At 37.4% G+C, this 27,566-nt stretch overlaps 2 protein-coding genes across 2 annotated transcripts; both read left to right on the forward strand.

Annotated features, from left to right (window-relative positions):
• Nucleotides 1-1,553: 1,553 nt before the first annotated feature.
• LOC143444311 (heat shock 70 kDa protein 4-like) lies at nt 1,554-11,474 on the forward strand. Its single transcript, XM_076943501.1, has 21 exons — nt 1,554-4,635; nt 4,857-4,914; nt 5,078-5,221; nt 5,495-5,617; nt 5,816-5,915; nt 6,212-6,345; nt 6,560-6,643; nt 6,731-6,891; nt 7,067-7,143; nt 7,241-7,392; nt 7,530-7,633; nt 7,991-8,124; nt 8,238-8,359; nt 8,569-8,670; nt 8,846-8,990; nt 9,270-9,430; nt 9,643-9,768; nt 10,015-10,148; nt 10,220-10,313; nt 10,540-10,701; nt 10,897-11,474. The coding sequence occupies exons 1-21, from the start codon at nt 4,529-4,531 to the stop codon at nt 11,110-11,112; spliced, it is 2,640 nt and encodes an 879-aa protein (XP_076799616.1). The 5' UTR covers nt 1,554-4,528; the 3' UTR covers nt 11,113-11,474.
• A 1,521-nt stretch (nt 11,475-12,995) lies between these two features.
• LOC143444313 (sodium- and chloride-dependent neutral and basic amino acid transporter B(0+)-like) lies at nt 12,996-27,408 on the forward strand. Its single transcript, XM_076943506.1, has 16 exons — nt 12,996-13,086; nt 15,782-15,844; nt 16,115-16,232; nt 16,979-17,110; nt 17,393-17,557; nt 17,789-17,990; nt 18,408-18,540; nt 19,286-19,420; nt 21,513-21,616; nt 21,745-21,869; nt 21,936-22,048; nt 25,196-25,324; nt 25,395-25,494; nt 25,701-25,807; nt 26,176-26,352; nt 26,681-27,408. Exons 1-16 carry the CDS (start codon nt 13,063-13,065, stop codon nt 26,876-26,878), a joined length of 2,025 nt encoding a protein of 674 aa, XP_076799621.1. The 5' UTR covers nt 12,996-13,062; the 3' UTR covers nt 26,879-27,408.
• The last annotated feature ends 158 nt before the right edge of the window (nt 27,409-27,566 follow it).

Genomic DNA, 27,566 nt, shown 5'->3' on the forward strand with positions numbered 1-27,566 from the left:
TTAGCAACTAGCCGTACACTTCTCACGCATTGTTTGATCATAAAATACAAATACGGTAGCGGCTACCGTAGGCCTTTGTGATGAAGATTGCGTAGCTTTAAACGTAACTGAGTGTGAAATGCAAAAATTGTGTTTAATATGAATATGCGTTTATTTACACACCGGGTAAATTTGCCTACTTTGTAATGAGAGTGTGCGGCCCGCCGGCTGCAACATTTTTTCTAATGCGGCCCGCAGTACGAAAAGTTTGCCCACCCCTGATCTAGACTCTTAAAAACCAACTTGATTTTGTTGAACTTGTCTGTCCGAAGAACAAATACTCACCATGTGTATATAACGAGCAAATAGGCTACCACTAAAATCAATGCAAATAGGATTTAAAGTAATACGTCGAAAGAAGACTGTAGAATCACCACTTGGTGGCATCGTGGCCGCCAACAAAGTAGCGTACCGGGATTCAAGCTTTGTTCAAATAAATGGCAAATTGAGTGTCTATTAACTGATATATGTTTGTTGTTCAACATTCGTCACACTTAATTGAGAAAAACGTGCGGCCTACATACAAAATCAAACTTAACTAGGTTAGCCTGCACCAGAAATATTTTACAATAGATCTATAGGCAGAAATTAAAATTTTTCCATAATTCTGACATGGTTAAATAACTTTTGAGCATTGGTACTGAATAAAATTACTAATACTCTTTATTGGATTCTGATTAGTTATCTTAGGCCTACGTTATTGTGATTATTTAAGATAAAATCTCGAATAAGTTGACGAGCTGGAACTGAACACCCGATTCGTCTGCTTTACGCCCATTGAAATGGGTGGAAATGCGGTAATATTTTCCCATTGAAATGGCAGGAAGTATGCCTTTCTTACCCTAGAGTAAGATATATGCATTTGGAATGGGGAGATGTTTACTTCGGCAGAAATATGGTTTGTGGGAAACCCCATTGCTGAAAGCAGGTCCATTTTAATGGGCGGAAAAATAGACGAATGGGGTTTACAAACCATACTTGGGCCGAAGTAAAATTCTCCCCATTCAAAAGGCATATATCTTACTCTAGGGTAAGAAAGGCATACTTTCAACCATTACAATGGGAAAAAATTCCCGAACTCTGGACCATTTTAATGAGCGGAAAGTAGACGAATGGGGTGAACTGAACCTAAATACCGGTTTGAGAGGATAGTTGGATACTTCGGTTTTTCATTTTCTTGTTTTGAATTTTTTAGTTAGTTGATTTTCTACCGATATTTTATCGTGCAATTAGTCACTTTACTTTAGATTATGTGTTTATTTAAACTGTTTGATTGTATTTTTTGATTTAAAAGTCTACGACTCCATTTTCAAGCAGTTGAAAGTTGGGAATTCTTGCAATAACCCGTAAATTTATTTAAGCGGTGTTGAAAAAGATTTCAGCATGTTTCAAAATCGCTACAGCGAAAACAATTGGATTCTCGTGAGACCGAGAAATTTCGAGAAATATCGGGATTCTTGTCAAGAAAAAGAAAATTACCGGCAACCTGGTCTTTCGCAGCAGAGAGAATTGAGCTTGGGATTATGTTGGATTTTAGTTATTATTGACCATGATGCCACAACACAATTTTATTTAAAAAAATTTAATGTAACTTGTTTAAGCTTATGCCTAGTGCAAGCCTAATTGATCGAACCCAAAATGTTGCCTGGTCTGAACTGTTAGCCTACATGTTGGCCATAGACTTCAAAGTGGGCTAAGTCTAACAGACTCCTGCAAGCTTCAGCAAGAGAAGCAGAAACACGAATTTCGACATGAAAGCGTGCACTACACTCTCATTTGATTCTTTATTTATTTATTGTAAGTTATTTTTAAAGCAACTTCGTCTTTCAACGAAAGTAGCCTAGGTCACGAAGCTCATAGTTAAAGATATGCGGTTAGGTTAGTAAAATTGGTATGCAAAATCGTGATTTTAGTCATTTATTTTTTAATTAAAGTTAAATTTAGACTATAGAAGGTAAATTTAAGTTAGGCCTGCTATGTTATAACATCTAAGCCTAGCAAGAAACTGAAAACTTTAAAAGCACAATTTTTTCCAGTGATATTGTGGCAGCCTTTAGTTTGGACCAGGGGTGCCCAACCTTTTTGGCCAAAGGGCTTGGCTACATGCGATTTACGAATGATTGCGCGGGCCACTTGAGTGCTTACTGCTAATTTCTAACTAAAACCCTCACACCAAAATTCTAATCTTAGAAATAAATTGTGATGCAATAAAATTAACTTGAACAGCTGTGCACTAGAGACTATAGTATATTATCTATCTATTGCTATATTATCTCTACTATCTATTGCTCTATAGCATGGATGTCCAACCTGCAGCCCGCCTGAGTATTTTGTGCGGCCCGCTAGTCATTTTGACTCCACAAGTAGTATTTTGAACTTTGAATCTTAGCGTAATTAAAATGTACCAGTCAGCTTTTAGAGGTGCAATAATAGTATAGTATGGGTAAAAAAAAAATAAATAATTTGTCCAGAAAATTATTGTGCATGTGGGGCAACACATACTGTTGCGAGCAGTTTTCTTCATCCATGAAAAACATCAAAACTGCAGAAAGAAACAGACTGACCGACAAACACTTAGCAAACGTCCTAGGAATCAAGACAACGTCCTTTAATGAAAATGTTGATAACATCTTAGCTGGAAAACAATGTCCATAATCTCATTGACTTTGTATTGTAGAAATAAATTTTTATTTCTTTCTATGTATATGTTATTTGCTCCTGTTTTCAAAGATGAAATTAATGGTTTTTAATTGTTTCTTTATGTACCAATTTTTCTTGAAATTTAATAGGCTCTACGGCCCATTAAATTTTTTCAAGTGACAATGCGGCCCACTATAAGAAAAGGTTGGACATCCCTGATATATGGTACAGACTATAGAGCAATACACAAAAAAGCAAACAATAAATGCCATTTTTTCAGAATATAAGTTCGCCATAAATTACGTAGGCGATGCAGTTGATAATATAAGTCATTTCGAAAAATATCGCGCGGGCCACTTAGAACCTTCCCGCGTGCCACGGGTTGGACACCTCTGGTTTAGACTATCAGTACTTTGTTTTGTGTAGGTTGTGGTAAGCCTATCTTTATATAGGCTACGGTGCAGGTATAACTTAACAAAATAGGCGTTAATATGAGAAAACTGGGTCTTGTATATAAGTGCTCAACCATGAAATTACGTCACAATTTTTGTAGCTGGGGTCTAGTATACTAAGGTTTCCTGTGGTTGTACACTTGTAGGCCTATACTAGGCCCAGAAAATCTTGGCATGTACTTGACAAGTATATATCGTTTTTGTGAACTACCGGTACCATGTCACACTTCACACCGTTAGCCTAAAACGTACTAAACCCAACAATCAGAAGGTAGAGTTTAGGCTCTGAGGCTGTTTTTCAAGCAAAGAATGTACATTTAGTTTGTCTACTTTACTTTAACTGTTTTAAGATTAACTTTACTTGCCCTCTCGTATCAGGATTAGGTCCTACCATTGTAGAATTAGAGCAAAATGTCATAATTTCTTTTCTTACAGGTCCAGTCCTACCACGTATCTCTTTCCCATTTATGCCTTCAAGTCGAGGTACACTCGCGCAGAAGTAGCCTAGCCTACAACAGACTCAGTTTTGCCAAATGTTGTAGGCTAGCATCAAAAGTTCTCCGGATTTATTAGCCTAAGGCTGACTATTGAACTAAGCTGGTTAACCTGAAATATTTAACATACAGTTGCCTATAGGCTATACACAATTTGTTGATATTAATATCAGGGTACATTCCACGTGACCTCGATAGTATATACAGTAGTTTTCAACGAGAAAATTGTGCTTGAAAAAGATGCAACATTGGCATGCACTGAAGCCTCATTCTTTGTTTATTTATTATAAGTTGACATTCAAACAACTAGCTTTTCTTTGTTTTTTAGCATTTATGCTCTTTAAATTATCCTTTTTTAATTATGCTAATTTAATGATGCTAATAATAATTATGTTGTTTATGTTAATTAATAATTATGCTAATTTATGCTTTTTTAAATTAGCATAAAGATAAAAAAGTTTGGCAAGCAAGTTTATGAATCTCCTGCATGCAAGTGCCACACTTTCCACCATGGTACATGGCTGATGTGAGTTAAGGGTATCTATGGTCCCGACTGGGAAGTATGGCAGTTTTCAACTAGAAAATGTATGTGCATTTTGAAATGATGGTGTGCACTGAAGGGTCAATATTTTGTTTGTTTATGATAAATTGACGTTTATTAAGCCAGTTTTTCTTTCGTTATATACGTTCTAAATCAGCATGAAGACATAAAATTTGGCTTGTGAACTTCGTGCGTGCAGTTTTAAATTTAAGATTGAAATTTCTTTTAAAACTTATCTTAGGTTATTTATCATTTTGTACGTAATAATCATGTACATAACACAATTTTCAACAATTTGTCAAACAGAAGTGCCAATAGGGTCTTAGCAATATTTGTGCAAAGGCAAGTTGTAAGCTTTCAAAATGTCCGTCATCGGGTATGACATTGGAAATGTCTCATGTTATACAGCAATTGCTCGCCAGGGCGGGATAGAAACCGTTGCCAATGAATTCAGCGATCGAAACACCCCGTAAGTGTCCATTTAACCTAATAATGTAATATAAAGCAACATACTATACCAAGAATGCAAAAAAAGCATGATTCAGTAGAATACAGTGTTTATAAGCTGCTTATGTAACGTGTCTACAAGATCATTTGTATATCCCAATATAGAGTATTTAACCTTACACACTGTGAACAGTTCTATAGATCATATATTTTCAAAGCTTATATACAGCAATGCATTTGCAGGGCAATTGTCTCGTTGACAACAAAGGAACGTGCAATTGGTTCTGCTGCCAAATCACAGGTTATTTATTTTACATATCCTAACAAAAGTCTGTAGGTGACTGTGTATTATCACCATTGATATCTTGGCTTGACAAGTTGCAGAACATGATCATATAATCAAAAAATCCAAATACTTTTAAATTTTAATTTCCTAACTTATTGCGAAGGGTTTGTTTTTGCAGATTGTGTCCAACTACAAGAATACTATTTCCAATTTTAAAAGGTTAATTGGCCGCCCATTCGAAGACGAATATGTGCAAAACTTGATTCCGATTCTACCCTATAAAGTAGTAAAGGTTCCAAGCACTGGTGGAGCTGGTGTACAGGTATATATTTATATACCGTGTTTTGCATTTGAAAATATAAGGTTTTTTGACGTGAAACTTTTACTGTTTAGCTTGTATAACTAATTACTAAAATAAACCATAAGGCATCTGCATGTTTTACAGAAGCTAATTAATTTCATGTAGAGCAACCAGCTTATGAACTTAACTTAATAAGTTTATGTTGAATTCAGTTGTGTTTAAGACATAAATACACTATTATTACTACCTATGTTAGATTGCCTGGCAAGTGACAATTCTTTTTAATTAATACAGGTGTTATATTGCGGTGAGCAAACCGTATTCTCGATTGAACAAGTTTTTGGTATGTTACTTACAAAATTGAAAACAATAGCAGAGGTTAATCTGAAGAAACCTGTGCAAGATTGCGTAGTTTCGGTAAGAAAAGAAATCCATCTTTGTTTTCATACTGTAAAACCTAATTCTGAAAATAGTTGTAAAACATAAACATCCTTGCAGCATTAATTGGAACCATGCTACTTAAAATCCATGAATCTTGAACACATGCACCTTTAATAAAGGAGGTGGCAACTTTAAAGACTCCCCGGTTTTATTTGGTTTTCATTTTGCTTGCAGGTACCATCCTTTTACACGGACACTGAACGACGAAGTCTGTATTCAGCCACGAGAATTGCCGGTTTAAATTGCCTAAGGTTGTTTAATGACACAACAGCAGGTAAGAAATATTAAATCTCAGTCAACAGACTATGCCGCATGACCTTATCTTGTGCCCAACGCGTCAATGACATTTGTAGCTGAACAGCTGTCATTTTCCACCAAATATATACCTTGTTAAAAATGGTATAATCTTATGTTGTTCAAGTGATTAAGTTAACCACTTTGTTTAAGGCAGCCAAGCACTGAGTCCTTTCGTTGTTCTATCATAATGAAACACATACACCGGTCTAAAGTTTTTCCATGAAAACTTCTTTCTGTTAGCGGTTTATAAAATTCTTTGTTGATTGTATCTAGTTGCTCTTGCCTACGGTATTTACAAACAAGATCTGCCTGTGCCTGAAGAGAAGCCAAGGATTGTTGTGTTTGTCGACATTGGTCACTCTGCCATGCAAGTTGCTGCAGTTGCTTTCAATAAAGGAAAATTGAAGGTACTTTTTTTAACTATTCGACCTTAGGACAATGATTTTGAAACTGTGAAACTCGTGCTTAAATATTGTCCCATGTTAGTTGCATTCTAGTTAAACTACTTGCATTCTGTTGATTTTGGTCATTAGTTGTTTCGACATTTATCAGACTGGTCGTTTGATAACCCCACTGTTTATTTCCAAATCTTCAGTTGATATAACCGATTAATTTTGACAGGTATTAGGCACAACCTTTGACCCATATCTTGGAGGTCGAGATTTCGACAGGATAATGGTGGAACATTTTGCCACAGAGTTCAAGGTTGGATGTGAATAACATAACTTTTTGCCTCTTTGTTAAAATGAGTAGTGTATAATAGATGCTTTATAATCATCCATTGCACTTCAGGGAAAATATCGCATTGACGTCAAAACGAACAAGCGAGCAGAATTGCGACTGTTCACCGAGTGTGAGAAGTTGAAGAAGCAACTCTCGTCAAACTCGGGCAACATGACACTTAATATCGAATGCTTGATGGATGATAAAGATGTGAGAGGAAGCATGAACAGGTCAGACTACGGACAGTCCAGTTTCTTATTTATTCACACTACTCCGTTACTTCATGTATGTTGTGTTCTGTGTAGTTTGTCAGTAACAGCCACTGATTCTGTGATCCACCAACACTGACAACTGTAGTCAAAATTTTGTTCAGAAGCTTTTATCTATTTTATCTTTTTATTACAGAAGCGATTTTGAAGAGTTGTGTTCATCGCTGATAAAAAGAGTTGAAGTTCCTCTGCAGCAAATACTTGTGGATTGCAGTAAGTAAACCTCTGGCTTATGGTCATCTCATCTTGTTACAGAAATGACTATTTTTCTTGACACAATTTGACTTTTTTATACTTGAAAACTGTTCAGAGTTGAAGAATGAAGACATATATGCTGTTGAGATTATTGGAGGGGCAACTAGGATGCCGTTTGTTAAACAAACCATTCATAAAGTGTTTAAGAAGGAAGCAAGTACGACATTAAATGCTGATGAAGCTGTCGCGCGTGGGTGTGCATTGCAGGTATCCTTACTGTTATAAATTTTTTTTTGTTTATGTGCTGCTATATTCATTTTCTTTTTACTGGATCAGATTATTTCCTATTCCCGCAAATAATCTGAAATCTGTTTTGATGATAACTAAACAAATAACTTTTTCAGTGCGCGATGCTGTCTCCAACGTTTAAGGTTCGCGATTTCACGGTGCTGGAATGCTGCCCGTATTCGGTTACTCTTCTGTGGAAAGCTCCAATGGAAGATGATGGGTATCAACTTTCTTCATTATTACATCAAGTTTATGAATTGATGCACATGCTTGTAGCATATTATTATGCACAGACGTCTTTGCCTATAGTGCGTGCACTGCCTTGAAAAAACTTGAACTATCTGAAATTCTGTGTAAATCACACACTGGTGCAGCATCATAATCTTTGTCCTCGGACTGTCTAGAAAATATTCAGATTTGCACTGCCTGGATTTTTTGGCAATGGCGCCTATGTTCTTTTCTTTGGGCTAAAGGCTATCATTTTTGATTTCTCTTATTTTATTATACTCGACAGGAAATTGATTTTTTTAAACTGCGATGCTCTCAGTATTGATTTTGTTAATCAATTTCATTGCAGCGAAATGGAGATCTTTCCTGTCCACCACCAAGCTCCATTTTCAAAGATGCTGACGTTTTATCGAAAAGAACGTTTTGCCATTCAAGCTAAATACACCGACCCTAAGGCTCTGAACTACCCAAGTTCAGATATAGGTACGCTTGGTTTGGTGCAAAATACTAATTTTAACTTGTGTACAATTGTTGCAAAATTTACTTTTAAAATTTTAGTCTGAATTTAAATTAAGTCACTTTGTTTTAATTTGAAGGAACGTTTTTAATCAACAACGTAACCCCAACAAAAGAAGGTGAAGGTTCAAAGATAAAAGTGAAAGTTCGAATAAACATTCACGGGATCTTCGCCATCACTCAGGCTTCGCTGGTTGAAAAGGTGAGTCAAGGACACATTAAACAAACAAATTAGTCTAAACTGATTGAATTTTAAGTCAGTGTGATTTGTGCGAACACATATTTTTCATAAAAGTGCATCAGACACAATTGTGTGTGAAAGTAACATAGTCAATCTGTACATATTTAGATATATGTAGTTATATATTTATATACCTTGTTTGTTGACCACATCAATCTTTTACTTACAAGATCGAAGAAGTTGCCGCGGTAAATGGAGATGAACCAATGGAGACGGAGGATGCTGCCAAGGCCCCACAACAAAATGGTGACCAGGAAAGCCAAAAAAACGAGGTAGTTGACAAGTCCATTTTATCTCCTTGGAAAACTGACATTAGGAGCATACTTCTGTCTTTTCTTTTCTGTCTGATTTCTGTCTTTTTAAAGGGAAATTCTCAATTTTTGTTTGTTTTAATCCAACCTAATTGATTTTGGTTGATAAAAAATCTTGATTTTTTTTCGCGATTAGTCGCCGATGGAAACACAGGACAGTGGACGGGCTAAGGAAGAAGAAGCCAAAAAAGATGAAGAGAAATCAGTCCAGGATGAAACAATGAACGAAAAGCAAGAGGAAGCTCCCACTAACGGAAGCAAAGAGGAGATGGAGACAAACGGTATCTTGTAGATCACTTCCTCAACTAGATATTTACTTAAAATATGAAATTGATTTTTTAATGGTTAGAGCAACATAAAAACTGTGTATGGTGTTTTGCTTGCTTGAAAAGAGCCGAGTTCTTCAGCATCGATATTTGAAACTTTACAAACAAACAAAAGAATAAACTTGTCACCTGAAAGGAATTTAAATTTTCAATATATGTTATGACTATATTATAATTGATGAAGTATGCACAAAGCAGATGATAAGTTTTAAGATGCATTCGTCATTTGTTCAGCCAATCAAAACCAGAGCGAAGACAAGAACAGCAAAGAGAAATTACCTGAAAAGGAAGTGAAAAAGAAGAAAAATAAAATAAAAACAATAAGTCTGCCAATTGCTTCCGAATCGTTCATGCAAATCCATGAAAAAGAACTGGAAGGCATGTTTGAAATGGAGGTAAGTTTTCTAAACTACAGCATTTGACGTGTTACTTACATCTAAGTAAGTGGAAATGTTGTAACTCAGCGTTACTAATTCCAACATGACAAATAACAAAAATAACAAAATAACTGATTAGTATTGTAGCTGTTTTGGTAACACGAGCATTTCAAAGCAGTATATATCGTTGCGGTGTTTCCACTTTTTACTCATCATCACCTGAATTCCAGGGCAAGATGATCATGAATGATAAACAGGAATGTGAAAAATCTGAAGTCAGGAATGCAGTTGAGGAGTACGTTTATGATATGAGAGGGAAGCTTTATGAAAAATATGAGAAGTACATTACTGAGGACGTAAGTACAGAGGAGTAAGATGGTAATCAAAAAATCATCGCTACCAAAATGAAGTAAAACAATTAACTCGAACAACTCGTACGTTTAATATTTCTTTTTAAAGTTAACATTCAATTTATGAATACAAAATGCAGATTGTGAATCATCACAGTTCTTCAAACAACGACGTATTTAGTGGTAATTCTAAGTGTTTCGTCATAAGCACCAGGTGCGTGACCAAGGCTTGTTTTCTATAAAAATATTCAGGATCGTTCGTCGTTCACCCTCACTTTGGAGGACACGGAGAACTGGTTGTACGAGGAGGGGGAGGATGAGAGGAAACAGGTCTACATCGATAAACTCGCTTCCCTCAAAGCGTTCGGCGATCCCATCGTGAAGAGGTGGTCAATCGAAACAAGGAAAATTTATTCTCTTAAATCAGCTATTATAATGTTTCCGTTGTTTATGGCAGGTTCACGGAGGCTCAGACTAGACCTGCCGCGTTCGATCAACTCGGCTCTGCTTTGCAGAAGTTCTCCAAATTCCTTCACCAGTATAGTGAACAGGTATCTCTCCTTCAATCGTCCTTGCATACATTTCAACTCATTCCGCCAGTAATATTTGCTGTGAAGAAGATTTTTCCAAACTTATATGCATTCTGACTTGACTTTTTTGTAGCGTTGTAGTTTACACCGGGAAGAGATGTCTGCAATCAGAAATACATAAGTACAGGGCACATGGCAACAACGTATTGCCACATGTAATTGATCAAAGTAACTCGTTATTTGCTAGGACGAGAAATACGTTCATATTGAGAAGAAGGATGTGGAAAAAGTTGAAACTTTGCTGAACACAACCCAACAGTGGTACAACGAGAAGCTTCAGAAGCAGAGCACTCTCCCAACAAGCAGTGACCCTATCGTGACTGTGTCTGATATCTCGGCAAAACTTAAGGTTCGTCTTGTTCTGTCCTTGCATGCGTGCGGCGGTTTATTTATTTAGGCACGTCTAGAGTAACTACTGAATGAAATTTTAATAAATTCCTCACGTCATTGAAGTTGGTTTAGTAAATATTTGAAGTGATCAAAAGTCGTTGAAGAAAAATTAAGGATCAACAATCCAACTTCTTAACTCCATTTTCCTCTTAAGATCCTGGAGAGCACGTGCAAGCCGATCATGAACACTCCGAAGCCTAAACCGAAGGAGGAGCAACCTCCACCTGCTCCAGAAACCAAAGAAGAGGAAAAGAGCAAGACTGAAGAAGGTACCCCAGTGGATGGGGAAGAGGCACAAAAAGATGCCGCGGAAAACAATAAAACCCCGGAAAAGTCTGAAGCAGATAAAATGGACATGGATTTGGATTGATCTTGAATCCGGTGGCGGATTGCGCAAAAGCGGACTAGTGTAATTGTTGCGATTCTTATCATAATTTATTCAACTGTTTTTGGCTACTTTGCTCCCATGTCTCCTACGTTAAGTCAATCAGTCTTCGACTAACTCGTTCCCATTTTAATAGCACGTTATGACACTTCACAAGTTCGCTTTATGCCGACAGTTTGATCCGACTGATCTATAACAGACCATACGTGCACGAAAAATCGTTTTTCATACACTTTCTTCGTCAGCACTCTAGCTTTGTTCGATGTTGTACAGTGCTTGTGCTTTTTGTGAATACCTTAACACAAGGTACCCAGAAAATAATGCAAAATTCAAGCTGCAACCAGCGATATAGTGACCCGTTATTTCACTCGCGTGTGGTGCTACTTTGTGTTGGAAGCTGGGATTCGACACCGGCTGCCAATGGATTTGAATCCAACAGAGTATAAACTGAGGTGGGCAAGTACTGAAGTTAGTTGGCCTCAATGGAATTCGTTCATTTTCCTCGAAAACTATCTACAGCCGCTCACTCTGCAAACTTTTTAATGCGAAGATCATTTAGCTGTCGCTTTTGACCAAATCTAGAAATGGACAGATTTTTAGCGCAGTCAATTAGCAAAGTTTGATATTTGTCAGACATCTCACTAAACTAAAGCATTTGAAAAAAAAATCAATCACGAAATCCCACCACGTGCGTGTCTCGTTTTAAGAAAGAAACTTGTTGATAATAATAACCATATCAACTAGCTTATAAGAGTTCTATTGTACGTTTAGAACAGAAATGCATCAATTAGACCAGGGATGTCCAACCTTTTATTATAGTGGGCCGCAAAACCTATTAAATTTCAAGAAAAATGGGTACGTGAAGTACATAGTTTTGGAGTGAAAATGACTAGCGGGCCGCACAAAAATCGCAGGTTGGACATCCCTGTAGCCTATTAGAGAAAGATTAACTGATTCCTTCCCAGTCTAACTTCAATTAAACCATAAATGACTAAAATCATTCTTTTGCATTCCAATTCTCCTAACTGGTTTTAATGACGAGCAGCGTGACCTACCTTCGGTGAAATAGTCTTTTGTTGCTTGGGTAGAGCATAGCCATTACACATATGTATTGGCTATGCATAGAGGAAGGATTACACAGGATGTAAAAAATCAATGTGGTTTGCGTTATTACAGCAACATCCATTGTTAAGTAGTTAACAGTAGGCATTTTAAGTAGCTCTTGCATCTCTGCTACCGTATTGACAGCTCTTTTCATTGTCGGCCTACAGTTTCCTATAAAAATTTCAGGAAACTGTTGGCACCGTTTCCGAGCGCATATGTTAAAAAGAAATTAAAAAAGATCTTGAAAGGACGAGTTATGATCAGCTAACTTAAATGCTTTGTGTGCTCTCCCATAAGCTGCTACCCACTTCAGGCTACTGGTATTGCGTTGGGAATAGGAACTTAATGCTAATTAATATGGAACTTAATATAATAACCTTAATATGGAACTTATGTTGATTGTAGAAAAACGAAACCCTGTATGAAATTTTGGAGTACACTAGGCTACCTTAGCCTGTCCACATATCCGCCGCAAGTGGCCGAAGGCCGAGGTGTAAGACAATAAATGTAAACTGTTAATGCTAGTAGAAGAGCGATAGAGGCAATGCGAAAGGTTCGTAAGAGAGGACAAAACCAGAAAAAAGAAAAACTGAATGTGTTTGCATATCCCGCCGGTGCCATATTTGTCTGCGAGCTAAAGGGCTGGAAGTGCCACTTACAGAATGCGGCCAACAACATGAGAACATTTTTGGCTGTAGTTGTTTCCAACTGGATTTAAAATGTAATTTAAACGTACAACGCTGAAGAGTATATTCATGCTTTAATGTGATATATTACTTTACAGTTCTAGATTTGCTTATTACTTGTAATATTGTGTGGTTAAGCTTAAAAATGCCAAAAAGTGAAGCTAAAAAGGTAAGATATTTGCTTTTGATATGTACTAAAAAATCATTCTCATTCTCATTCTCAGCGCATTGAGGAGAATAATCTGTTTAAAATTATGATTTTATTAAATTCCATTTAAAATAAATTTTAAACAAAATTATCAAAGGAATTTAATTCACTATCGTTTGTAATTGTTTAAGTTTGTTTTTCGAAAACCTGCTGTTATTTATAAATCAAAGCGAGCTAACCTAAAGAAATACTTACGATTCAGTGCGTCGATAGCAAGCTAAGCTGTAACATTCGTAAACAGTACCCGCGTTTTTGTGGAAAATTTCAGGTTTTCCACAAGAGCGCGAAAAACGACACGTGTTGTGTTGCGTGTTTCATCACTCGCTTCATGAACAACGGTTTGACCTTTTCTGAAAATGATTAACAGCGCGCACTTGTACAGAGTGCGGAGCGAACGCCAAATAGTTGTCAAATCGGTTTGTTGGGAAAGCTTACAAACTGTCAGCGTTATAGCCTTGTTTATTGTCCATTAAAGTAAAGCCGACGATCACGACCAACTTGTTGGTTGAACCGGAAATATTCTTATCCACCACTTCCGTTCTCGATAACAGCTTGTGAGCATAAGTTTAAATTCCTTTGCAAATTTGAAGTGCAGTACAGAGTGATAAGTAAGTTTGCTTTCGCAGATATGTGCAATGTGTCAAGTTATTTGTACGACGAAAATAATTGCACACGTGGACAAAGTGTTAACACTACACGGCGTAATATTGACCGATCTCGTCAGCCATAGCACACTCCATTATTTCAAACAAACAATATATCAATCGGAAAATGTAGGACTAGCTCAACAATAAAAGCTCGAGCAACGAGTAACCATCGCTAAGAGTAAGTTGTGCAAAGATTCCTCAATATGAGAATAAAGATCTACGCATCTCCGTATGGACAGGAGTTACCGGCTGTTGTCAGTTTTCCCCATGCCAACATTTTCGTGTCTTTTTTCCCAAGAAGGAGTTGACAAGAGATATTTGCTATGACGTGCAGTTCAAGATAAACTAAGCACGACCGTTATAATGTGTTATGTTTTTTGTTTACTTCGAAATGCCGAAAAGTCCTCTGCCTCTTTTTAAAAAGAATAAAATACATTGAACATAGCGGCGTTAGGTTTAAGCCACTTTAAATAGGCGCTTGTGTATATTTTGCCGTGGCAAGTATCTGTGGAGATATTTAAGTGACTACTTGAATTTTCAACGTGCCTGTTCGTTTGTCTTGATGGCCTGTTGATATTATTTAGTTTTGCTGGACGAACTTGCAGCCTTTAATCATGGTGCTGGATAGTAAGTTCACGTTACTGTACAAATTAATCACAATTGACCTTTACGAGTTGTATGTAAAATTCGCCCATGATTCATTATATAAAAGTCAGTATTTTTATTCCTTATGTTTAACAATCAACTGTATATTTTCTTTTTCTGTAATGTTACTGGCGGCTTACCGCCAAATATTAGACAAGTATTTTTCAATTTTGTTCTGAAAACTATTGGTCGTTCTTCAGTGCAGGAAATGCATTAATTTTGGGACCAAAAGTTGACCAGAGGTTATATAAACATAAACATCATATTTTCATTCCAGGGTTGTTTTTCTTTGTGTGATCGCTGACAGGTATTTCGGGCTGACCCTCTAAGCTTTCTCTTGAAATACACGCCGTTTGCCGTTATGCATACTCTTCTTTTTCCGCCGTAGTTGACGCGCAGCGTTCAGCAATGTAGCCTATACACTTCATAACACAAGGGTTTCATTTTTTCGATAAGAGTTCTGGAAACTTCTCATTGCAGGCAAACCCGAACTCGTTCGAACTCTATTTATTTCATGGTTCGCTGCCTTATTTCAACGGCTCCAGAACCAAATAGATTTTCACTACAACAATTCTCAAGCGATCAATAACTGCGATTTGATTGCTGCGAAAATATCGACTTTCGCTCACCAAATAAGTCGTTTGAATAACACGTAGGTCTTCTCCTGAGAGTTAGTTATGTGTGTTTTGAAGCGCCTTTAGTTCTTTAATTGTTTGTTCCGATTCGTTCTAGACTCAATTATTTTATTTTGCCAGTGAATTTCTCTCCGTTTCGCCAGCAGTACTTCATTGAGCGCTCGTGTATGGTAGACAGAGTCACCTGAGATCGCAATAATATTTGTTTTTATTGATTTCTATGGACCACGGAGATTTCAAAAAACCTCCGCCTAATCTCATTACCTCTTTTGCATGAACCCAGCGGGCGAAAAATCTTTTAATAAGAACGCCATCACTACCCATGCAATTTTTCTTGTATGTTAACGTTTTGACTGACGTATTAACAGAGGGGGACACTATTGCAATTGCTGGCAAAAGTCTGAGCCACCGATACAACAAAAACATGTTGCATATTATCATTATCCACCTTCATGTCTAGTTACGCATTAAGCAATTGCAGAAAGACTAAAGTCGTTTTGGATATTATAACATGCTGGGGTGGATATTTTTTCTCAGAAATTGTTTACAGTGCCATCGGTTGTCGTTTTTCCAAAGATAAGTGATTTATCGTTTGCAAAATGAATGCAAACTGAGTGGCATGTGAGGTCGGGGGGGGGGGGGCATCGAAAGATCTCTTAGCGATCAACGATATTTTTAAAAAGCGTCCAAATTTTGAAAACTAACCGAAGACTTTTTATCTTGGTTCAGGTCGGCTTGAAAGAAAAGGATGAAATGTCTTCCGACACCTTGATGGAGAAGAATAATCCGGAGGTAAGAAAGAAGTCGGTTTCAATTTGCTCTCAGCTTTACTTTCCAGTTCGCTCATTGCAACAAATGTCTGCTCATGTTTGTTGAACGGAAATCCAGTTTCCAGTCAGTTTCAGCTGCGAATGAAACCGGAATCAACAGATATTTCTCTCATCTACGCTGCTATTTTCTTTTAACTACGTCTTTATCCAAACAAAACCAAACGAATGATTACAGATAAGGGAAAATTTAACGGTATTTCTTTAATGGGCCTTTTTATGATTGTTTGTTCAGGGGGAAGGCAGAGAGACTTGGGACAAGAAACTGGACTTTTTGCTCTCTTGTATTGGATATGCGGTCGGCCTCGGCAATATTTGGAGATTTCCTTATCTCTGTTATAAGAACGGAGGAGGTGAGAAGATATTTCGAAAACTTTCCAAAACCAAGGACAGCATCTCAGGGGTGCTGCGGTTTGTTTGAACAGAGCTGATTCACCTTCTTGTAAATTTCCGCTGAGGGGCAACTCCCGATCTCTCCATCAATTCGATGGTTGTCGCGTTTTTAATTCTTCGATATCGGGTCTTAAGCATTTCCCCAGAATCACAATCCAATTCTTTGTACAGTAATTAAGCCATGCAATGAAACGGCAGTTAAATAGTTGTCACCAAATCAACACGTGAAAACGTTTCTGTATACAATATTATAAACTACTAAAAAGATGAAATTGGTAAAACCGATTTCAGTGTTTAATGCGTAAGTTTTATAAATAATGTGTTCGACATGCGACGACATTGTAGCATCTTAAAACCTCGCACAAATATATTAAAAAGTAATAGGTTTATAAAAAGCGTATTAATACGCTGAGCGAAATATTTACAAGGAGCCAAAACGTCCAATGAAATCACTTGCAAATTTTGTTGGTATTGGTTGGACCAATGAGAGCTCGCCCCGCCTTCGATTACCTTACCACCCGTTTACCTTAGAACTAGCTACAAAACTCAAGTGACTCGTAGATTTTCAGTTTAAATATTTCTCATAAATTAATACCAATAAAGTCCAATTTGTTATAAAGTCCTCTTTGTTTGTTACAAAAATTTGAAAGACCTTTTGGCAGATGTTTGCCTTCGATTGAGATCATAAATGTCTTTGTTGTCACAGGCGCTTTCCTCGTGCCTTATTTTATCTTTTTAATCATCTGCGGCATTCCTTTGTTCTTTTTGGAGCTCAGCTTCGGTCAATTTGGTGCACTGGGTCCTGTCGCCATTTGGAAGGTCGCTCCACTTTTTAAAGGTAAACAATAATATTTTACAGCTAAAAACATCTTTGTTCTTTTCCACTTCAAACCGGTTTCGGGTAGTTGCAGTTGGATTTTGGTTCCTAGTACCATCCAGATCCTGATCTATCCAGTTGCAACAAAAGACGACAAAACAGTTGATTCTTGTTTGTTGCTCCCACGTTAAACTCGTTTTTGCCGAGAGTCGTTTATAGCCAGAAGTGAACAGAAAAGACACACCCCAATATTTCTTCATGCGTAACTTTGCGGACGCTATGATTTATTCTTTACTTTACCAGGTGTCGGATACTGCATGATGATGATTTCTTTCATCGTGTGCATCTACTACAACGTCATAATCGCCTACAGTTTGCATTTTATCTTCAATTCTTTCACGTCTGTTTTGCCCTGGTCGACTTGTGGCAATGTATGGAACACGGAATTCTGCAGGGACAAAGTGCAAAGTAAATGCTAATTGTTTGTCGAATAGTTATTAGACTGGTTGGGCTTAAAACCGGATTGTTAAGTAATGAAAATTGTTAATTTCATTATTGCATTGATAGAATATTGTGGGTCAAATGAAATGAATAACTATATACAGCTATCATAAACATTGTTTTTATCAGCAGAAAATGACCAATTTTTACTATGAAGAACATTGCTTTGTTTGCAAAGAATGACCCTTTACGTTACAGACGCCAACGTCACTTCACCGCCCGAATGGACCGGGGTGAAATGCAAAGCGGGGGCGGGCTGGTTCGATGCCAGTGGCATGACCTTCGTCAATGCCACAAACCTCAACGACGTAGGATACATGGGCAAGGACGATTGGGCGAACGAGACAGAAGTCAATGGAAGCTGCATAACTTTTTCCACCGCCTCCCAGGAATACTTCAGGTATGGCGCCACCTTATCTTATCTTTAACTTGTCACTTATCTTTGGACCATCTATGTGTCTTCAAGGAGTGTGACGATGTCGTTTGTAGGAATAGCGTGTTAATTACGTCATTGCAAAATCCAAGGTTATGCGATATGGTGCCAATATTAGTACACTTAGGTCATAAGTGGATTGAAATCATATACATATTGAGTTAATACATATACTAAAACATCAGATGAAATAGTACCAGCATTTTTTTAGTTAACTTTGGCCAATATGCATTACCTTATTTTCTTGATAGAATTATCTAGACAATGTTGAGTTATTGCTCTGACTATGCCAATCTATTGTTGATGTCAGAACGAGACCCCATGCTAAACTACGTGTTGAAGTTGAGTGTTAATCCTAGCTCATCGTGTTTTATGCCATTTCAGCCGTAAAGTTCTTCGCGTAACGGAAAGCATCGCTGTAACCGGTGGAATCCAGTGGGAACTGGTGGGCTTTCTCGCTCTGGCCTGGGTCCTGGTCTTTGTGTGCTTGTTCAAGGGTGTGAAGTGGTCGGGAAAGGTTGGTAGATAACCGTTTCGGCTTATAATGCGGTATCAGTTGCAATCTAAGTCTCCCGTTAGTGGAACTTTGGGCTTAGCTTGTGCGAAAAAGCCTTCAAGTGAAAACTTCGGGCAGTTGATAAGTTGGAGATTAGTTTTCTTGGAAACTAGCCGTTATCGCAACACAAAGTTTTATCGTGGTTTACCCAAGTGGCCAACACTGTGTTTCTCATTTCTGTCGATAGGGAGATTTATCGATTGCTTTAGACGCCTGGACGTCCAATTATACAGTTGTGCTAGTCAATGGAAAATTACAGCTTACTGTAGCTAAAATGAAATTTAAGCTTTGAATTCCTGTAAACGTGTTTTCCGGTAACAAGATTCAACTTGCATCGTTTCAAAATACTGTAACATTTTGCGTAAGAGACGGCACAACACAGCTCACTACAACATACATCGATGCATAAAATTGAGCTTTGTATTCATTGATACCCAGGATTTGTCATAACTGTAACACTTTATGCGTTTCCTGTGTGAAATAGCTTTTGTCGTTGGTTGTGCGAATCCAACAAGAGAAAAGATTCCGTTTCATGCAATCGATCTATATTGTCATAAACCACCGACCTTTGCAAACGCAATTCATTAAACAGAGCTCTGACTATGATTACGTCATAACGACTGATAATTACGTCAATATTATGTCATCATATTCTACGGGAACCCACGACTTCATTTTTTCATCTTCATCTTAATTTTTCCTCCAGGTCGTCTACTTCACAGCGACCTTTCCCTACGTCGTGCTCTTCATTCTCCTCATCCGTGGAGCCATGGAGGAGGGAGCCGCGAAGGGGATCGCTTATTACATCACGCCCAACGTCACCAAGCTCCAGGACATTTCGGTAAGATTATTGTGTTGTTTTTAGGAGGAAATCTTTTTAACCACAAAAGTTTCGCGAGGTTATTCACATCTGTTAAGCAGATAGCGCCGGTTATATTGCTACTTCGTAATAACATACGAATTACGTCACAGAACTTTGCAGATGCGTCATAGACAAATGTTTACATTTTGACAGCTGAAACTTTTATTGTTGGTCTTTCAAAAAATAAACTCGCAGTTTTTTTTCGGATGATTTCGTTTGTAAACGCAAACTCATGCCCAGGTCAATCGATCGCACTAGCTGCTTACAAAGAAGTCTCCGCCCAATGGTCGTTGTAAATACCATTCCTATTGTGTAACAGTTGGTGGATCACTTTTTTGAAACAATTATTCTCATTAACGTTTTTGTTAGTCATAAAAAGGCTAAACGGCTTTTGTTTTGTCAAGTTGTGTTTTCAAATAAATCAAAATAAGCTGCGGCATTTTTTGCGGTTCTAAGAAAGACAAACGACCAAGTGGATAAATCATTGTGAACTATTTAATTTATTGCCCATATCTGGTATCGTATTTCTTGTAACTTCCATTGTACTGCGTTCCGCTTGATTGGTTTATGTTTACTGCACTTCTGCTTGTAACATAGGGGATTATTTGAGATTCACACATAAATATTTGTTGAAGCACAGGCTGAGATGTTACAGAAATTTTGTATTCAGGCTACACATCTCTTATCTTTTCTCTTTTAAATTCGTAGTCTTAATTAACTGTTAGTGCAAAATGCTACAAGCGGCGTAGGATATGGCTTATCGTATTACAGCTTGTTGACTTAGTTTACACACACGAACGATTGTGTAACAGATGCCATGTGGAAACTGGGCTAACGCGGCTTAACGCATACAAACGGAAGTTTCGCCATCTGGCATATGCCCTGGCAGTGTGTTTGTGTCTTGATCTTTCTATCTTTCATGGACAACCTATAAAAGCGGTTTGTTGTCGTGTAACGTTTTTTGTTGCTGCATATGCAATCCAAGATTATGAATATTAACTGCCGATTGAGTAATATGGTGGCGTTACAAATGCTAACAGTGGATTAGCGCTAGGCTACTAAATGCGACAGCTAAAGTCTTTAAAAAACAATCGATTAGGTGCGATGGCTAAAGAGACGCCCAAAATAATATTCCAGCCAGGCGCTTATGAACGTGATAGAATTTGTTATTCATGTCTGAGATCAATGTTTACCAAAACCATGTGCTGATGAGAATACGAAAAACCTTATCAAAATGGACTTGGCAAAAACACACGACTTTAGCACCTGCTTTTCAAAGTCGTTTTTGTTTGCTGTGGTGAGTTGGTTAGTTACCGTTTCAGTCACCGTTACCCAGTGCAGTCGGGCACTCATTATACTCTTGGATGTGTTGCAAGTGGGCTTAACATAACAAGGCTATATTATCATAACAGTAATCTCAAAAAGTCACGAAAAGTTGAACCACGTGTTGCTTAAGTACATATCAACATTCCGCAATTGTTTCTACGTCATAGCACCAGTTTGTTGTGAGCTTACTATGTAACTTGAGCAAACAAGCTTGTTTTCCTTCAGTTACAATCATTTCAATGTGGGCGTTTACGCAATCAATGATCATTGGTTATAGCTTTAGACAGGACTTGAACAGTTTGTTTAAACTTTGGACTTTTTTCGCAGTGCTAAGTTGACGTATTAATGTTTGAACACTGCTCGTGGGGTCACATTGGTACGGGGTGAAATGAGCTGTTCAGGAAAGTCAACATGTCATGGAAAAAACGTTCTTAGGTTGCGGACGGGCAGTCGTTTGTCGAGTTGCTGAAATAATTGATTGCCAGAATTTCCTGTTTTTTGTTCCATCCGACCTTCGCGGATGTTTTCAATGTTAACAGCAGAACACCATTAAACAACCTGTCCTACTAGTTTTAATGATATTATTGCTAGTATTTCTCATAACGTATATGTTAAGGTTAATTGCTATACTCGTTGCTGTGCATCGAAAAAAAAATACTTTAGGCTGCAAAATCTTTACACCAGAGCAATATGACATCATCGCATGACCTTTGCTTATTTTCGTGTTTGTTGCTTGTTTTTGCAGGTTTGGTCGGACGCCGCAGTTCAAATCTTCTACTCTCTGGGTGCGGCCTGGGGTGTTCTGCTTTCCTTTTCATCTTTAAACAAATTCCACAACAACGTGTACAGGTATATGGTTTGATTGCGTTAGTTATCAAGAACTATTAGTAAAGCGTCGTTGAAATCACTCATTACAAACATAAGTGCTTTCGGTCAGAATCGAACCCGATTGCTAGCGTTTGCATATTGTTGAACAGAGATGCAATTTCGATTTGCGCAATAAACTGCTGCACGAGTGTTCTTGCTGGTTTTGTCGTCTTCTCAGTGCTTGGATCTCTGGCTCACCAAACCGGTCGTGAAATCGAAGATGTCGTTGATCAAGGTAAGAGTTATTTATCGATGTCCTCTTTAACGACTATTATTATCGATTAAATTATCGCGTTTATAGGCGCTGGTCTTGCCTTCGTCGCCTATCCAGCTGCAGTCGCCAACCTCCCTGCTGCCCCCGTGTGGGCGTTCCTTTTCTTTTTCATGCTCCTGAATCTTGGCTTGGATAGTCAGGTAACATCCTTTGTTGTAAAGTTTTGGCCCTGAAGTCCGGAGGCTGGAACACGGTTTCGTGTTGACGATTTTAATTCTTCAACGGTGTTTTGTGGATAACGAACGAACAACAACTGAGTTTTGTAGCCCAAAAGCTTACCAAGTGTTATAATAACAAACTTCATGTGATCTTGAGGGTTTGAATTCTTTTAATCGTTGCAATGATATAAATACCTGTACATGGCGATATTCACAAATGTATATTTTGTATTTCATTTAATAAACTTTTAAAATTCTGTTCATAATCGCTTCCATAATACTTTAAGTTTTGACATTTTTGACAAATGAAGTGAAATAAAATAATGAAATAATCAAAAGACCTAAACATCTTTAAAAAAATCGCTTAGAAGAGTTATCAAACTCAAATAACTTCAACCGTAAAACCAGTATTTTCGCCACTAGAAAAATTATAAATTTGTGAGCGATATTGGATTAAAAGTGTTTGTATGCCCAAAATCTAGTAAAAAAATTGTGAAATAGTGCATACTGCGTATAAGTGGAAGCGATATTTTATAAACTAGAATAGCCAATTAATGATGAGTTAACTTCTTCAATAATTTTCTCAACTTTCAAAATCTACACACACTGGCTTTAAAACCAGAGCAAATTGACTGTACAAGACCAACGTTCCGGCCTCCACTAACCACCAATTACTTTTTATCTATGTTAAGCTTTTATAGAATTCCAACAGGTATGTGGATTTTTATAGTTTATTAATTCTTTTTAAGAACTTTTATTGCCTATATTTTTATTGTATTTTTTTAAGTCATTACTTGGAAAGGGACTTTGTGATTGCCCCGATTTTTACAACAAAATTTATGACAGAAATTTTCCAATAAAAATTACTGCAATTGACAAGCACTGATAAGAAATCCTGAAATGAAGTCAAAACTTACTTCTATATTGTAACTGACCTAATTAAATTCTTTTGTTTGATCGAAGTCGATTCTTCTTTTTCTTTTTTTGACGTAAAACATTTGATTTAAACACTTGGTTTATAAATATAAGTAAAACGTTTGATTCAACAAAAGTGACCTATGACGTCGTTTTTGATACGATCTCAATCACAAACTTCCTTTCCTGTCATGACCTCATGGGCGGTAAGAAACTCAAATACCACACTCTGCCTATTGATGCTTTGGTTTTGTGATGAATTCAACCAACTTAATCATAAATTAAACTTGCATTACGGAGCGGGTGGTTTTTGGTTTTCTTTCCTCTGATTGGTTCATGCCTTTCCGCCTTTTTTCAATTATATTCAAAATTTTTATCTTGTTGATGTAACGAAGGGAATTTCCCTAAATAGTAACTAAAATGATAACCGCTATCTTCTCTCTTACAGGCTTGAACTTGAATATTATTTTTATGTTTACCTGTTTTACTTTCGTTTTTCGTTACCGTACTTTATAAAAAAAAAATGGTGTGGTTACTGTGCGTGCGATTCTGAATGCATGAGTTTACGATGCCTGCCATAGTTCGACAGTTGTTTCATGCCAAATAAAAGTGTTCATCCGTAATAAATTCATCATTTACCTTATACAATAACAGTATGTCTGTGAAGAACCACTAGTAGCCTTATCTTTGCACCTTAGTTATTTATTGAAAACTCCCTAATTTGCTTTATAAGTAAAGCATGGTTTAATTTGCATGTTAGCTAACTCCACCAAATGTGGTTTAAGAGCCCCTCCGGTACAATTAGGGTTAAAATATCTTCGGGGTCATACTAGTTCCTCCGAGTATTGTGACGTATATGTAGCTGGATGAATGTGATAGAGTGGATCTTGTATAAGTGAAACTAACCTGAGATTTCCTTTCTGCATTGTGTCCGTTAGGGGCAGGCCCAGGGCAACAACGATGAAAGAGGTGGTTCCCCGACTTTCAGCCTGCCCCCCCGCCCGTATTGCTGGTAATCATCGGAATCAGTATATTAATGAACTTGTATTTCGTTGCTTCTTTTGGCTGCTTCTGTTAATCTCTGTAATGTTTTTATCTTGTCCCTAGTTGGCGTGGCTTCTGCAACGCCAGGTCACTGCACATTTTACCAGCCCTATTTAGCACTTAGTGAATTGTTTTTTTGGAAAATTAAGAGCTAAAATATGTTTTGACATAGGACCACGCCAACAGAAACTTATACGTTTGGCCTTGTGAGTCAAACAATACGTTACATTTTTGCAAAACATGTTTTTAAGAGAAAAAAACCGATGTACTGCATCCAAAACTTGTTCCAACTCATTTTACAAACCATCTATTTAAAAGCTTTTTTTAAAAACCTTCTCAAGTGGTGGGTTTATTTTGGTTCATCGTTTTGTTACTCTTCTTTGTAGGTCGGGTTTTCCAGTTTTCTCTTTATAAAGGCAAGCCCGGCCTTTTGGAATATACAGTATTTTTTCTCTCATAGAGTCATAGTATAAACCATGAAATACATACAGCCTGAATTTTATCATTGCCTTCTTCATTTGCCATGTTATAAAATGTCATTCTTATTACGCAGCATAAAAAAAGCATGTCATGAAATCATACAGAAAATTTCAATTGGTCATTCTCCACATTTTAATTGAATAACATTAGCAAAGTTGCTTGCTTATTGTACCACTGTATTCAAACATTATTGACGAAGAAAAACAAAGGCATGCATTAGTTTGGGCGACCTTTTCGTCTGCGAATTGCTTGCTATATGACTGACTGGCATCGTGTGGCATAGACTAGCTGAACTTTCATTAGATTCATTGAGAGCCAATACGGATGGTCTGGTTGCACTCCACTGTAGTTAATTGTTTACCCATCGCTATAGCCTACTATTCAGTTAATTTTTTATCTTTTTATGTTAACTTTGGATTTGGACTTAATTACCTTTTTTCAAAAGGAACGTTTTGATCGGTGTTGGTTACGATTTGTAATTTAATGAAGGTTGGTCTAGGTAGAATCACATGGAATAGTCAGACGGCAATTCGCATTTTGGTTTACATCCGTTTTGGATGCGTTCACTTTCCAATTTTTCCATTTCTAGTAATACCTTAACTACATTTCTTCTATCCGCTAATTTCTTTTTTATTTGCTGGCACAGGGTTCGCAGGACACTAAATTAACCAACTTATTGTTCTTATTAAGTTTGGAATGATTGAAGCAGTTGTTGCTGGTCTTTTTGATGAAGTGTCCTGGTTCCGTAAAAATCGTGTCAAGTTTTTGGCCGGTCTCTGCGTGGTTCAATTCATCCTTGCTCTTCCCATGGTTACTGAGGTATGGTGGGTTTATTATAATATCAATGTCTTTTGACTCTGTGCATTAAAGAAGAGGTTTTCTGTCACAGAGTGGCATTTATTGGTTAACACTCGTCGATTGGTACGCCTCGGGATTTCCCCTCATGATAGCGGCCTTTTTGGAGATCGGTTGCCTGTCCTGGAATTATGGTAACTTGTTTTCTATTCTAAAATAAACTTAACCCAAATTTTTATTCAAGATTCTTTGGTCAGCTCATTTTACAGTATGTTATATAGAAAGACTATAGTTTAATATATGACGGCTGACAAAAAAAGAAAAAACAAGAAACAAAATATTTTATAAAAGTCAGGATTTTCTTGTGTCAGTGGTTACTTTTATGTGATTTCTATATCAGGTGTTGACCGCTTCATTTACGACATTGAGTGCATGATCGGGAAACGACTCTTTCTCTGGCAGTGGTGGAAGGCCGTGTGGCTTGTGATAACTCCTACCTGTATCGGGGTAAATTTGACTAGCTGCTCTTAAAGTTTGTTATATCATATGCCAGAACATAGCAACAACTTGAAATGTCTCCTTCGGCCTTAAAAAGGAAACAATATTTTTACTCCCAAAACACCCCCAAATAATTTATGCGTTGAAGTTAATAATATTCATATTATTATTATTATTATTATTATATTATTGTGCCAGAAGCATTTGATGGTATCCTATTGGTGTATGTTAAATTTATCAAGGCTATTTTGCCCAATACTGGCTTGTGCTGCAGACAGCGAACCTGCCGTCTCACAACTTTACAACCTGTACACGCGATACGGATAAATTTATTATTAATTGTCTTTTGACTGAGCGTCCTTGTTTTCTATTTGCAGTTTCTGTTGATCGCTTACCTCGCTTTCTACTCCCCGGTGACATACAACGGCAATAGTTATCCGTCTTGGGCCGAAGTTATCGGTTGGTTTTCTACCTTCACTTCCATCATCGCTATTCCCAGTGTGGCTTTGTATCAAATTTTCAAGCATCCCAGAGCAAAGGGAACATTTTTTGAGGTGAGAATTCTCAATCTAAACAAAATCATGATATTGGCAGGACGTAATGTAGTCTTGGGAATCGTTCATGTCAACCCCGGTAATCTTAATTCTTAACGCCGGCCAACCCAGCCCTCCGACACTGGTTGAATGCAACTGTTTTGACCTTAGTTTTCAGGCATTGAATCGGCCAGCGTCAGGTTAACATTGCACTCTAAGTGGTTAAAATTGGCTGTTTTGCTTTTCACGCTATGACGCACAAATCACCCTGCGCTTACTAGTTCAAAACCCCATGAATTGGTAAGAATTGTTACTGGACATCTCCTAAAACGAGTCTTCTCTTCTTCAGAGGGTAAAGGAGCTCTTGAAGTCAGATCCGGACTGGGGACCTCGCGATCTTCACATCGAGTACAAGTATAAATCCAATAAGAAGGTGATAGAGATGGAAGAACGAGGTTCCGAACCACTGACCTCCTGCTGCGCTGGAGAGCAATCCTCTTACAGTTCTGAGTCTCTGGAGCCTCCGAGCTACGCTGCGGCTGTTTAACAATTGTTGTAAATAAGTGAATGTGCATTGTTCAACACTCGTAGTCTATCCCGGGCAATTTGCCTATACACATAGCAGAAATGAGGTACACTTTTGAAATGCACTATAAAGATGACCCATCGAGGATGTTGAACGAAATGTCTAGTCTACTGCAATGATGTAGAACCGTAGCCTAATGTCATACCAATTCTATTTCTGCTGTACATATTGCCAGGCCCATAAACAATTATCACCTAAAGTCAATTTTATAATTTTTTACGTCTTGTAATCAATGAGTCCGCTATAGAATGTATATAGTATAGTTCAACTTTCTATATTGCAAAACATTTAGATTTTAAGCTACCGTGAAATGATTTTTGTGTAAAACGTTTTATTACTTTGGTGTACGTTTTACTTGTTTTGCGTCATGTCGTGAACGAGTGTCCGAAGCTAATGTTTATTTCATATTAGCTAAGTTCACTTAAACTTCTCTCACAACAAATCACTTTCCACGTTGAACCATTTTTAAATAAAGTCATGCGGTAGCACAATGTCTGGTCTATTTCAAACTAGGCAAACCATAAACTTCAATCATTTATTTGATCAGCAGTGGCTGTTAGTTCACAGTAACAAAGATTAAACATGAAAGTAGCATGTGAAAGATTTTGTTAGAAAAGGGAAAAATTCCGCAAAAATTCTACTTGTGGAA

This window comes from Clavelina lepadiformis, chromosome 1 (assembly GCF_947623445.1).
Source record: "Clavelina lepadiformis chromosome 1, kaClaLepa1.1, whole genome shotgun sequence".
Classification (NCBI taxonomy): domain Eukaryota; kingdom Metazoa; phylum Chordata; class Ascidiacea; order Aplousobranchia; family Clavelinidae; genus Clavelina; species Clavelina lepadiformis.